At 44.9% G+C, this 15174-nt stretch overlaps 1 protein-coding gene across 1 annotated transcript in view; it reads left to right on the plus strand.

Annotated features, from left to right (window-relative positions):
• Positions 1-15174, plus strand: part of LOC145412148 (uncharacterized) — a 105085-nt gene that overhangs the window by 36876 nt on the left and 53035 nt on the right. The window contains exon 2 of the mRNA XM_080282083.1: positions 9301-9434. Coding sequence (XP_080138209.1) covers positions 9301-9434 — 134 coding nt within the window. The remainder of the gene's footprint in view (positions 1-9300; positions 9435-15174) is intronic.

Here is a 15174-nt window from a genome sequence, read left to right on the forward strand (position 1 = left end):
CAGGTGTACAGGTAGCTATTTCTCACCTTCTCCCCGAACAAATTCTCACCCCCGATTTACTCTCCATCACCCCTTACCTGCATTCTCACCCCATACTCACTATCACCCCTTACCTCCATCCTCACCCCATTTCCACTCTCCATTACCCGTCCCCTTCCTTTCCTACACCATATTCAGACCCCATTTTCGCTATTCATCACCCCTCCCTCCTCTCCCCACTTATAACTCCCCTTTGTTCACCTCAAATACACCCCATTCACTGCTTAATAATACCTTCGCCCTGTTCTAATTAACTCTTATCTTCCCAACCTATTTTCACCCACTTAACCCCACCTGCATCCACACCACCTACACATCCATTCAAGACCCATCTCTTACTACATGCATTTCATTATCACCATCCCTCACCCCCTATCTCTTCCCCAACCCCATTCCCATCCCCTCTCACTCCATCCCTCCCTTCTTCCCCTCTCAATCCCCACTCTTCACTTTGAATCCTCTTCCCTTAACTTTCCCTCCACTAATTCCTCCATCCCCTCCCCTCCCCCTCCATCAATTTCTCTGTCCCTTTCCCTTCCTCTCCACAATCCCCTCCCTCATCTCCCCTTCCCTTGCTCCGTGCCCTCAGCTACCAACCCTTCCTCTTCCCTTCCCTCCCTCAAATCCTTCCTCCTTTTTCCTATCCCTTCCACTGCATTCCCCCTCTCACAAATCCGTCCCTCCCCAATCCCCCTCCCCCCCTCTCCTCTCACCCCTAGTCCCCTCCACCTCCCCTCCTCTCATCCCCTGCCCTCTCCCCATCCACTCACCCCGTGCCCCCCCTCCCAGTCTCAGCTTCCACTCCTTCCCTCGTGCCTAATCAAACCCTGTGTCTCCTTGCCTCATGTCCTTGGTTCTGAGGGGCTGTTGTTGTTGTTGTTGTTTATTGTACCTGTTTTGTTACTGGTGTTTGTTGCCGTTTGTTTTTGCTTTCCTGTTGTATTGCTTGTCGTCCATACTTAGTATTAAACCTTTTGTCTATAGTTATTTTGTTAGTGTGTGTGTGTGTGTGTGTGTGTGTGTGTGTGTGTGTGTGTGTGTGTGTGTGTGTGTGTGTGTGTGTATTAATCACATATTTTTCCTTTAGCATAGTTTCCAAATCCTGATAATTAAAATTTTAGTTCATATCTCCCTGAATGTCTGCGCATGCGATATACAACCTGCACTGAGTCTCAACCTCATTACGCAATATACTGAAGAGAAAACTGCACTTACTGTATAGATTTTTTTCCGCGAGGCCATGCACAAAAGTTTGGGGGAAAAACAGACCAGAGTTTTTGATAGACTTCCAAAGCGATTTTTTTTTTTTTTTGATAGCATTTTTATATAAAGTTCCTACAGTGGATGCAATTAAAAAAGTTCATACGTCATTGTTTGTTTTCATTTCCCCTCAGTTTGATTTCGGATTTTTAAGGCACATAAATATAGTGAATAGGAACCTTTGCACTCTGGTTTACGGTCCTGAAAGTAAATGTGAATAAAACTGACAATGGAAGGGGAAGGTTTCCTGAAGTGGCGTAAGAGATTTCGTTGGGCCTCTTCTTTAGCGATTTATTTGGCACATTACACCTTAACATTCTCTTGTATGCTATTTATATCTTTTTAATATCAATCCATTATGCGTGAGGAGTAAATCGCCAAGGAAGAAGTGTTACGAAATCCCCCAAATCACTTTCAATCCGACCCTGAAAGTGGATGTGCTGGTGAAGGGAGGGAAGCCCGTATTGATGGAAGGAGCTGAACCCGTCCGTGCAGTAATAGAAACGGGGTTCAATGCGAGAAGGAAGTGGAGAGTGGATTGGCTCAAGGAAGAAAGGTGGCCGGTGATGTGAAGGCCTTGATACGAAATGGAGGAGTGTGTGTGGCAGCTGCTGGAGGATTGCATGTAGAGTTTGTATGGATGAGAGACTGGTATGGTACGAATGTGGAAAGGCCATTGTGAGAGCAGTGGACATAGGTGTGTGTGTGTGTGTGTGTGTGTGTGTGTGTGTGTGTGTGTGTGTGTGTGTGTGTGTGTGTGTGTGTGTGTGTGTGTGTGTGTGTGTGTGCTTATATGTCTTATAAGTCTGTGTCTGGGCGTGTGCGCTATGTACCTGCGTTTTCAGAAATTAGATGGAATCCAAAACAGATTCGTGAAAGACGTGGATTAGGAAAATTTACTGACGAAGATGGAGCGTACTTAGGCTGGCATGGACAAAGAGAGAACGAATATATTGCCTACGCTGGGTGGTGACAGGAGCATATATGAGTAAGTCTGAAGGAGGGAGTAGGAGAGTTAGGTCAAGGTGAATGGATGTGTGGGTGGTTTTGCCTGTGAGGTGGGGCCGGGATTCTCAAGGCTTGAATTATGTATGAATGCTTGTGGGGCCCATTTCACGGTGCATGCTGCCTGGTGGTTCTTCAAGTTGCTGTGCTTTCTTATTTTTTGTTTCTCAGTCCTACCTCACCCCCATCTCTGAGGCGGAATGTGGGGTAGGATGATTAATGACTGATGAATGATGACGATAATGAAGATGAAGATGATGATGATGATGATAATTTAATCCGATGTCCCTAAACGCGTAAAAAGTGTGCGTGATGCAGAACTGTGCTTACAGGAAGGAGAGAGAAACATGAAACGAGGACGGAGGAAAAAGTGAGAAAGAAAAGGCAGGGACAAAAGCGAGAGGGTAAAAGGGGAGAGACAAAAATGGAGGAAAAGGAAGAGGACAGGTGGGAAGAGGAAAAAAAGGAAAAGAGGGAAAGAAACAAAAAGCCGAGCAGGGAAATGAAGAAGAGAAAAAATGGAGGGGGAGAGTGGGAGACAAAAATAATGAGGGAAGAGAAAAAAACAGGTAAAGGAAAGAGAAAAAACGGGGAAGTGAAGGAAGGAAGCAGGAACAGAAAATCGGTGAGACGGAAAAAATAAAGAAGAAAAGAAAGTGAAGAAAGAAAAAGTAGGAAGAAACGAAGATGAAAGGAGGTAAGACGGAATGAAAAAAAAATTACAAGGCAGAAGTAATCAGGAGAAGAGGAAAGAAGGGAAGAAAAGAAAAAGCAGGAACAAGGAAGAAGTAATCAGGAAAAGAGAAAAAAGGGGTAAACCAAGGAAAGGCGATGTAGGGAGAAGGTGAAGCAGGTAACACAACACAGTCTTTCATTATGTCACAAAATAGGTTAGTTACAGCAAGAAAACATCTCCTCTAAACACAATCATCTCGCCCCACCCCTCCTTCTCTCTTCCTATTATTTTCTCTTCCCCTCAACCTTTTCCCTCTTCCTGTCTTTCTTACTTCTCCTTCCCCCTTTCCTTTTCTGCGCCCCTCCCTCTCCATCCCTGTCCTTCCCCTTCCCTTCCCTTCCCTTCCCTTCCCCTATCTTTTTATCCTCCATCCCCCTCCCAATGCCCATTTCTCTTCCTCGCCATCCCACTCTCACATTCTCTCACTTCCTCTCCTCCATTTCCTCTCTGTCCCGTCCACCTCTCTTCTCCTTCCCTTCTCTCTCCCACCCCCCATCTCTCTCTCTCTCTCTCTCGTGGATATACCAAGTGGGTGCGCGGTCACAAAAACACCACTTAAAATGCAAAGCCGGTGTGTGTGTGTGTGTGTGTGTGTGTGTGTGTGTGTGTGTGTGTGTGTGTGTGTGTGTGTGTGTGAGAGAGAGAGAGAGAGAGAGAGAGAGAGAGACTGACTTAAAAAATGAAGTAACATTTCTCACTACCAGGTTCCTTTTCTCCCTCTGATTCCATTCCACCTCTTACCTTCCATGGCCTCTCTCTCTCTCTCTCTCTCTCTCTCTCTCTCTCTCTCTCTCTCTCTCTCTCTCTCTCTCTCTCTCTCCAACGTGTGAGAGGTGATGGTCCAGAGAGATAGGGCTTCTCCTCCTCCCTCTTAACCAGAAGGAAAGAGGGAGGGGGGAGGGAAGAAAGGAGGGAGGGAATACATTAGAGAGGGAAGAGAAGAGGGAGGGAGGCAGGAAGAGAGGGAGGGAAGAAAAGAGGGAGAGAGGACGGGAGGGAAGGAAGGAGAAGGAGGAAGAAGATGGAGGCAAAGAGTAGACAGGGAGAGCTGAAGGAATGAGGAAGGATGAGAAATGGCGGGAGAAAATGAGGGAATATGGAAGGAGGGAGGCAGAGAAGGAATGCGGCTGAGATTGGATATGATGATGGTAATGATGATGATGATGGTTCCTTCTGCCCTTATCTAACTCAATTTCTTACTCACTCCTTTTTTTTTATGCTCCTTTCCTCTCTTCCATCTACCTGTTCTCCCCTCCTTACTCTCTTCCATCTACCTGTTCTCCCCTCCTTACTCTCTTCCTTCCTTCCTCCCTGCATCCCTTTTCAGCCTGACTTCTGTATTCGTTCTCTTACTTCAAAATAATAGCCTCCAGTTTCTCACTCACTCCTCTCCTTCCCGCCCCTCCCCTCCCTCCCTTCCTTCCTCCCTGCACCCTTGTTCAGCCTGAATCCTTATTTACACTTTTGCTTCAAAATGCTTGACTCCATTTTATGACTCACTATACTTTCTTTCTCCCCTCCCCACCTGCCTCCCTCCAGTTTTCCCTCCCGTCCTTCTTTCCTTCCTCCTTTTCTTCCTTCCGTCGTACAATCTTACCCACTCTTACTCCCTTATTTACTCTCTTGCTGTAAAATAATTCTTGGCTCCACCCCACAGGCACAAGCATCCACGCCTCTGTTTCGGTTTGCTAACTTTCTTCCCCAGCACCTGCTCATTTCTCATTCTTCAACTTTTTCCACAGAATTCGCAACTTTTACCAATGACACTTTCTCGGGTCCCTCACTCCTTCCCTCTGCACCTCCAGACTCAGCCATATTAACACTCCCGCACGCTTATGACTCACTCCCAGCTGAATAAACTCGTCATATGTTAATTGATATTACATGGGGGGTTGGATGGATGGTTGAATGGATGGAGAAAGGACTGACGGATGAACAGGTTAGAAATCACTGAGTGGATGGATAGGTGGATGGACAGACGGAGGGACGGGCGGACGAATGGATGGATGAATGATTAAATCAGATAGATAAGCGGATGGAGGTCGCTTGCTTAAACCGATAATCGCAAAGTGAAGTGCAAACCCCTAATTTCTGACGGCGATTTATGGAACACCTGCGGGTATTAGGTATGGTCAGCCTGCATACCATACTACAGAATGCAGTCAACAATCATACAGGAAGACTAAATACATTCCATCATCGCCAAGTACGTCAAAAATTATCGTCAATATTTTGGGGTCTGCATCCCATTTCTCGATTTCAGGTTTAGGCATACGACCTATTAAAAAAACCTGAGTTGTTCGGATAATGGAAGTTAATGGTAGCAGTATTAACACTCTCAGGCTCAGCTAAGTAAAATTGTATAGCAAATAACAGGAATAAAATACTAGAGTTGTCCCAGTCATAAGAGTTAATGGTGATTGTATATGGACTGCCAACACGCCCAAGGAAATGCAAGATGGTCTCCACACCGCTACGGTACACTAGCATACTTCGGTGCATATTTCCACGATGATCAGTGAAAATATAAGAACATGGGATTGAAAAATTTGTGTGTCTGCGAGTTTGATCACTGACACCACGAATCACTTTAAAAGACCAAAATAAAAAAAATAAAAAATGTCTCGGGGTATTTGACCAAGGAAGAATTGTACCAAGTTTGACGAGAATAGATGAACAAGTAACAAGAACGGCGCCAAGATGAAAAGGGTATTTGGGAGAAAGAAAGAGGAAAAAAGAAGAAGCAAAACAAAGAACATGAAGAAATACAGCAGGTCGTCAAACTAAGGTGTGAAGACGTAAATAAAACTCTCAGGTTCTTTAGTTACCTGGAAAATACAAGACCTGTCCCGCTCATGAGGGAGTTCGCCATTTCTCCTTCATTTTTGAGCATTTTTTTCACTTTCATCCCTCCTAATTAATCACTTTTTTCCCACATTAATCACATTTCCGCGCCTCTTTTTCAGGGAAGGTCGGATTCATTTTCCTACGCAGCTCTTCATTAGTCCTTTTATTTTTCTCTTTACTCTTCTCTTACACCCACCAGACACTCAGCATATTTTCTTTTGTTTTCCAATGCTCTTTCTGGTTCTATATCCCTTCAGGCTACTTCCTCTCATGTTCTCTGATCTTACTGCGCGCACACACACACACACACACACACACACACACACACACACACACACACACACACACACAGAATGTCAGAATATACGTAAGATGATGATGGGATGGAAAGGAGCAAAAGACAGAATCAGACAGACCAAACCAGAAAGGAGACACACCAACTGACAAAAAAAACTGAAAAAGAAACAGAGAACAAACACGCCAACCTACCAACTGACAGACAGACAGACAGACAGAAAGCCGGTAGGAAAATCACAAACGTAAAAACATTTCCTACAAAATGTCATCAAAAATATGAGTGTGAGAGGTGGAGTGAAACCCAGCCCAGAGGATGAATGCAGGGCTGGATCCCGTCATGAAAAGCAAGATTATTTGTAAACATTGATGACTCGGCAGTTTTAAGTCGACGGATGGTGGGGGAGCGTGGTGGTGGTGGTGGTGGTGGTGTTGGAAGCTTATGTGAAAGTGAGTGACTGGGATATATATAGATGGACTGACGGATACAGACAGACATTTAGTTGGTACACAGATAGACAGAGAGAGACGGTATATATGCATGTAAATAATGTATGTACGTATATTGAGTACACAGAGAAGGGAAGGATAGAAAGCTCAACGCATCAGGATAACAGAAAAAGGATAAAGAGAGACCAAGAAATTTCACAGTGAAGGAATGTTAGAGGGATAAAAGAAAAAAGAAAAAGAAAGAGAACTGGATATTGGCAGAGCGACAGAGCGAAATAGAAAAGCCATAGGTATAGACAAGATTGGACAGCTGGGAGAGACAAATGCAAGAGAGAGAGAGAGAGGGGGGGGGAGGGGAGAACTCTGCCTATTCAATCTGCTTACTTCAGTCTTCCATTTGCTTTACTTTCTGTCCCTTCGTTTCATGCAAGTCTTTAATTCCTCCTGCCTAAGAACGCCTTTTTTATTATCTTATTCCGTCTAGCATAAGGCTATTATAGTCAGCTAACGAGAAGTGCCACGATTTATATAGAATAACTCTTTCTTTGATAAACTGAAGCACGTAGGTTAAATGAAACACGCTGGTTGTTCACTGTTAAAAAATCCATGCCTTAAAGTTCAGATAAAGGAAATCCATCAGTAACAAAAACGGGATAATTATTCTTTTTTGCCTTTAAACCTCGTAGGAATATGTTACTATACCATTTTTACTCTAACCTGGCCTAAAATTGCCATCCCCCATCTTGAACGCTGAGTTGTAACAATATTTTAACACTAAAATGTATTTCTAGTCATGAAGATTTGCTATGTCAAAGTTGTAGGGCCGTAGTACTGTCTTTTTCTGCCACTGAGCTACGTGAAATAAGCTGCAAAAGGACGAAAATCAGGCCAGGTTAAGGTAAAAGATCAATAATTAACTCGAACGCAAGACGATTTTTACCAGCCAATGAGAAATCTACTGAAGTCGGAGGATAAATAATAAAGGCAGACGATTTTTTCTACTTCCACGCTGCTCAGTCCTCTCACACCTCCCTCATCGGAGTGTTGTTCCAGTCTCTCTTTTTTCCTACTGCCGTTGTGTCTGTCCTGCTGGTGAACTGCTCCCTAGGTGGACATTCCCCATTCACTCACTCACTGCCTCGCCCTATTTTACTGCCTCTTACACTCTTACTCCTCAGTCTCCCCTACGTCTTTTCCTTTTCAGCCTGTACTTCTAGCCTCCTCCTTCTCCTCTCCTCCTTTTTCCTCTGCCTCTCTTCCTCCTTCTTCTTTGTCTCTTCTCATCTCCTCCTTCTCTATTTCTCCTCTCAACCTTTCCATCTCTCCTCCTCTGCCTCTCCACCCAGTCTCCCCTCTTTCTCCCCGAGCCTAATTTTTTCCCCCTCTCTCTCTCTCTCTCTCTCTCTCTCTCTCTCCTCCTCCTCCTCCTCTTCGCTCATCCCTCCCCCTCTATGTTTGCTTTTCCACCCAACTTCTCCTCCCCTGCCTCTCCTCACCCTCTCCTCTGTCATTCTTCTCCTCCTCTTTTAATTCTCTCCTCCTCCTCCTCTTCCTCTTCCCATGTGAAGTGAGGGAACCTTTAAATCCCTCTTACTAAACCCTGCCATATCCTCCCCTGCTTGCCCCCCCCTACATAATCCCATGCCTCTCTCACCCCTGCATATTCTAGCCTCAACTCTACTTCACCTCCTCCTCGTCCCTCACCTCCCTCTGCCTCATTCACCCTGCCTCTCTTCCTCCCTACCTCACCTCCTCCCTGCCTCACCTCCTCCCAGCCTCACCTCTCCCTGCCTCACCTCTCCCTGCCTCACTTCACCTTGCCTCATCTCGCTCTACCTCACTTCCCCTTGCCTCATCTATCTCTTGCCTCACTTCACCCTACTCACCTCTTCCTCTTTCACTTAAGCCTCTCCTGCCTCACCTCATCTGCCTTTTCCTTACTCTTTCCCACAAACTTTTCTACTCTCCCTTCTTCCATCTATCTTATCTTCCTACCTCACTGACGCCTTCCATCATCATTTAGGCTTCCATCCATCCCTGCCCTGCCTAACCTTCTGTGCCTCAACATGCCTGATGTGCCTGATGATGCCTTAACCTGCCTGATGTGCCTGAACCTGCATGATGTGCCTAAACCTATGTGAGATGCCTGAACCTATTTGATGTGCCTGAACCTGTCTGATGTGCCGAAACTAGTCTGACGTGCCAACCTACTTCAGCTACGCAGACATCCCTCTCACTCGTTATCGTTCTATCTTAAAAGTCCCTCGCTACTCTAGGTCTATTACTCCTCTCTCTTTCTCTCTCTCTCTCTCTCTCTCTCTCTCTCTCTCTCTCTCTCTCTCTCTCCACACACACACACACAATTTATATATATATATATATATATATATATATATATATATGATTCTTATCGTTCCCATATAATATCCTGAAAGTTGCTGCTTGCTTCTGTCCCTCTAACTCTGTTAAGCTGAGTCACCATGGAAGGATTACAAGGACTGAGTGTATCACTGAGTCTCCACGTATCAAATTATTTCCTCCTCTGCTCCCCGTCTTTCCACTCACCCCATCTTTCTTCCTTTCTGCCTTTCTCCTTGCTTTATCATTCTCTCATTCTCCAATCCTCCTCCTGCCTAAATTGTGACTAACGCTATCTCTTTCTGACGCAGTGGTGTCCCGCGTGGGGTGCCTGCGGTGCTACCAGTGCGGCACCCTGCAGGATGGCATGTCCACCGTCAACCCCTGCTTCGGCATCAAGCCAGAGGACAACCAGGAGTGCCCGCCCTCCCACAATCACTGCAAGGTAGGACACAGGGAGGAACAGGAGGGGATAGGGCATGGTGTCGAGTGGTAGGGTGGGCAGGGCACGAAAGAAACTAGGGTATGACAAGGAGGAGCGAGGTACGACAAGGAAAGGACAGTGTAGAGAAGGGAAAAGGTAGGAAGGACTGGGCAGGGCAGGGCAGGGCGGAGAAAGGAACATGGAAGGAGGCAGGGCATGGCAGAGAGCAACAGGGCATCACACGGCACGGCAGGAAAGAGATCAACTTGGAAAACGGGATGAGAGACACGTTGAGAAATTTAGGGAAGCATGGGTAAGATATGGAGAGAGAGGGAGGAGCCAGAGAATCCCTTACATAGTCCTACTCTCTTTGTGAGGGGAACAGGAAGGGGAAGTAACGATATGTGATGAAGGAGGATGAGACGGTGAGGAGCACTGTAAGGCAGCTGAAGTAGGCGCTGAAGGTGTGGTGAGGCAGAGAAGGGTATGATTAGGCAGGGTGAGGCAGGACAAGGTAGCATAGTGGGTATGGTTAGGCAGGGTGAGGTAGCATGGTGAGGCAGGGAAAGACAGTATGGTGAGGCGCTATAAAGTATGGTGTGTGTGTGTGTGTGTGTGTGTGTGTGTGTGTGTGTGTGTGTGTGTGTGTGTGAGAGAGAGAGAGAGAGAGAGAGAGAGAGAGAGAGAGAGACCATTACGTTAAGTGTCCTGCAGTACCACAACACTGCAGAGAGACAGGTCGGGGCAAGGTAACACTGAGGGGCGGGGGTGGGGGGTGAAGAGAGAGTTTTTAAAAATGGAGAGGAAAAGGGAAAAAGAGACAGGGGGAACAGAGCAAGAGACAGGAGAGAAAGAGGGTAAAAAGAAGCAGGGGAAGCGGAAGATGAAACAAGGAAGAAAGGCGATGAAATACGGGAGGAAGGGAGAAGAAAGATGACATGGAAGAAACAGGGGAGGGAGAGAATGAAACAGGGTGGAAGATAATGAAACAGGGGAAGAAACAGGGAAGAAGCAGAGTGAGAAAAGGAGTGGCTGAGGAAGGCACGAGAAGGCAGAGAAACACAAATGAAGCAGAAGCGATGAGTGGGCGGGTGAAAAGCAGAATAAGACAGGGGGAGGTTGACAAAGAAATGTGGCGACTGAGGAAGAAGCAAAAGGAGGGTGGAACACGGAGGGAGCGGGAGAAGAAGAATGAGAGGGTGGAAGGGGAAGGCAAGAGGAGAAAAGAAGGGTACGCAGGGGAAGACAATGTGAGGAAGGGGAGGCAGGGAATGGTAAAGGGAGATTAATAAAGGAAGAAAAGAATGTTAGTTTTGGGTGGATGACAAAAAAAATTAAGGAGACAGATAGACAGATACATAGATAGATAGAGAGAGACAGATAGATAGACAGACAGATAGTTAGATGGATAGACAGATAGATAGACAGACAGACAAACAGAAAAATAGACAGACAGATAGTGAGACGGGGAGAGAGAGAGAGAGAGAGAGAGAGAGAGAGAGAGAGAGGGGGGGGGAGGAAAGAGGGTAAACGCAAAAGACGAAAATGCAGGGAGGAATAAATGCAATCATGTGATGTTTGCTGAGCCTGTGTGTGTGTCGAACCGTATGTTATGTATGTCAGTGTACGTATGTATGCATGTATGTCTGTATGATTTAATTCGTGTGTGTGTGTGTGTGTGTGTGTGTGTGTGGGTGGGTGTGTGTGTGTGAGGCACAGAATATGACAGACAGGCAGAAAAACATGCAAATATATGAGAGAGAGAGAGAGAGAGAGAGAGAGAGAGAGAGAGAGAGCTAGTTCACATCTGTCCAAGGATGCGTGGACACTTTATTAATGGTCTGCCTACTGCACTCCCTGTACCACTACCACCACAACCACCGCCATGCCTACCAAAGTAACCATAACTCACACCATTTGCCACAGCCACTGCCACAACTACAACCACTACCACCAAAACCATACTATCACAACCTACCACAAGTAACACCATTTACTACAACTACCACCACAACTAGGCTACCACACCTACCACAACTAATATAATTTTCCACGTGCCACAATCTACTACAACTTGAAAAATTACTATAACTACTACTACATTTACCACTACCACCATTACCACCACACCTATCACAACCTATCGCAACTATTACAACGATTACCACCATCACCATCACCACCATCTGCAAACGTACCACAACCTACCATAACTAACACCTTACCACAACTACCATTACCACAACTACAAACACATCCTACCACAACCACCATCAATTGTCCCACCTACTTTCATCTGTTACTTTTTCTTCATTTCCGCGCGCAAACACACACACACACACACACACACACACACACACACACACACACACACACACACACACACACACACACACACACAGTACATTTGTAACACCATCACTGATGTTCTGTATTACAACCACTACTCTGTGTGTGTGTGTGTGAGAGAGAGAGAGAGAGAGAGAGAGAGAGAGAGAGAGAGACCTTAGAACGCAATGAGGTACATTACTAAGCTTCTACAATGACCATCTCCGCCTCTACCACATTCACTAACATCAACAGCAATACCAACATTCCCCAGCCAAAATTACCACCCCAATCAAACGTTAAATCTCCCACAATCACAATCCAGAATCACAATAAGTCCCCCAATCACGTAAACAATCTTCCACAATCACTATCACAATAACAATCACCAAACATCGCAGGCAGAAAATCAGTCTTTTTACAATCACACTTACACTAACAGTCTTGCACGGTCACTCTTACAGTTTTTCACAATCACATTTACAGCCTCTCACAAGCATTACCTCGTCCACAATCACAATCATCCGCCCGTCACCGCAATCAGCCACAATCCATCGCAATCACGCGCCCAGGAGGTGAAGGCAGAGAGAGAGAGAGAGAGAGAGAGAGAGAGAGAGAGAATCATTTCTTCCCCCCCTCAAATACCTCTCCCCTCCCCTCTCTCTCTCTCTCTCTCAGATTTTCTTCCCGTCTGCTTTGTCTTGCGGTAAGGCTTTTCTTTTTTTCATTCATTTTTCTTCTTCCCGCTAAAAATCATATTCTCTCTGTCCTTAGAAACCAGAAGCCTCCCTCGCTCTCACCCAGTCAGTTTTCTCCCTCCTCGTATTTCACCTTTCTTTCAGTCTCTTCCTACATTCTCTGTGATTGTTCTTGCTTATTTTCTCGCTTACTCTCTTTTCAATCTGATTTTGCCTTGCTTTTCTGTCTTACTCTCTCATTTCACTGGCTTTCTTTTTTCTTTATTTCCTGTTACTGAATGCTGTTTTTTTTTTCTTGCTTAATATCTGTCCTACATTATGCATCATATTAGCAGTTCGGCTCTACTTCTGTAAATTTGAGGCAGCATACAAACACCAAGCCCCACATTTCTGACAATTTCTGAAGCCCGAACACAACGTATCGGGCCTCTTTATAGCATTTCTGACTGCACTCTTTACTGTGGGAGCTAATAATAACCACATGCCTTCCACAAATGTTTCTTCTGGCAAATACCTATAATCCAAAAGAGTAACATGAAACTATTATACTCTACTTTGGGTTCCTTTCTTCGTCTCAATTCTCTTCTTTTTCACCTCTATTTTTATATACCCAACACTCTTCTCTCCTTTTTATTATTATTTTTTTTAACCTCCTTCAGCTCACTGAGGTACACCCACTCCTTCAGTCACTTATTGCCTTTCTCCCCTTCATCTCTTCGTCTATTGTTTACAAACAAAAACCCCGGCGGCCATCTTGAGCAACCCGTTCCCGCTCCTGATTGGCTGAGACAAAGAGAGTCGCCACAGGCCGCCACATCCTCTGACTTATGGTTCCTCATTTAAAAAACCGATGATAGTACCAGATGTTATTGGATTTTTCAGCCCCTGGGTGACAGGAAGAAATACTAGACATATTTGCTTGAAGCCTCCTTACACCCCGTGTTTGTCTACCGTGAAAAAAAAAAAAAAAAAAAAAAAAAAAAAAATCAAACTAACGAGCAGCTTATGGTACGTCCCGCATTTTCTTTTGTATAGGTTAAGCTTGCGTAAAGTAAATAAGGTTCACGGTACGTCGACTACAACTCCTTCAGTACAGTCACGTCCTCTGGGGTCTCCAGACGATTTCATTCACCTTAATTTGTACGACATGGAGGGGTTAGGTAAAGGCTCTAATCACCCTTTCACTACAAGACGTGCCCCTAAATTTGAATAAGAGTCTGGCATGAGCAAAAACAACATATGGAAGATGCCCCATAGTAGAAGGGGTTACCAAAAGTTTTTTACCTGCAATAGTTCCACATCACTTTCCATCTGAGACACGCTTTTATACAAAAAATAAATCCAATTTTAATCAATAAAACATCTGACACATTGACTGGTGAGGGAAAAAAAATCTCAAAGGTTGATATTTGATTATATCTCCCTTTCTTTTCCAACCTGACGATGATCCCCAACGTTTTCAGCTCAAACGATGACCAGGTGTAGTCTAACTGGAGGGCTGACAAGAGTAGTAAACAAGGAAACTCATCCCTCCTTCATAACCAGGGCCCATCGAGTGTCGAGTGAAAACAACTTATAATCCGAGAAGTGGAATCGGCCCAGTTCCTTTGGGTGAATGCATACCGACTATACCAAGGTTTCAAATATATAAAGAAATAAAACGAGTGATATAATGCCAAGCTTGGAAAGAATGGAAAACTGGCTGGCAAAAGGGAAGGCAGAGTTAAGAGCCGCAGGGCGGTGGGAACAGGCACGCGAGAGCAAGAGGAGGAGGAGTCAGGAAGCCGAAAACAAGTGAGAAACGCAAAATGCAAGAGCGGGAGGGCACGAAAAGGATGAACAGGGGTACAGGAAAAGAGGAGGACTAAGGAAGAATAAGAAAAAACAAGCAACAGAAGGAAAGGAAAACAGGCTACCAAGGAAAACAGTAAGACAATGAGGACTGAACAGACAATACAAAACCGAAGAACAGATGAGAAAAGAGAGTGACTTGGAAGAAAAGGAAGGAGCAATAACACAAAAGGAAAATGTGACACGAGAAAGAACACGAGGGAAGAAGAAAACGAGGCTTAGAAAAGAAGAAAAAAAAAAAAACATGAGGAGAAGGGGGACTTACATGGAGGCAGATATGTATGAAACGAAAATGAAAATTGGTCCGGAGAACACGAGAGAGAGAGAGAGAGAGAGAGAGAGAGAGAGAGAGAGAGAGAGAGGCAAGAAGTTATAACAAGATGAGCCAATTTTTGAACAGAACAGAAATGGTAGGGAAAGTGAGAGGAATGAAAAATTGGAAAGGGGGAAGAACGGGAAAGGAACTGGAGAGATAAGAGCTCGAAACAGAACAAAAAGGAGAACAATGACGTTGAAGGAGAGGCACAAGGAAAAAAAAGGAGGAGAGATAGAGGTGGAACAAAAGGAACGGTTAGTGAGCAAAACAACAAGATCAAAAAAGAGGAGGAGTATTAGAGAGGAAGAGAAGAGAGCGCAGGAGAGTGAAAGAAAAGAAATATACCACAGAACATGAACGAAGCGGAAGAAGGAAGAGCAGGAGAACAAAAGAACCTGAAGAACTGAACTGCCCAAGAAATACTCGTACAATAGAAGAAAAAAGGAGAACAACTGGAAACAGAGAAATTAGAATAAGTAACACGAAAAAATATATAACGTGAAACAGCAATGCAATAACAATAACCTAAGAAAGAAGTGCATAACAAATAACAGAACAAACAAAACGA

The sequence above is a fragment of the Coenobita brevimanus genome, chromosome 92, assembly GCF_032717465.1.
Source record: "Coenobita brevimanus isolate Jiangsu-jjx chromosome 92, ASM3271746v2, whole genome shotgun sequence".
NCBI lineage: Eukaryota > Metazoa > Arthropoda > Malacostraca > Decapoda > Coenobitidae > Coenobita > Coenobita brevimanus.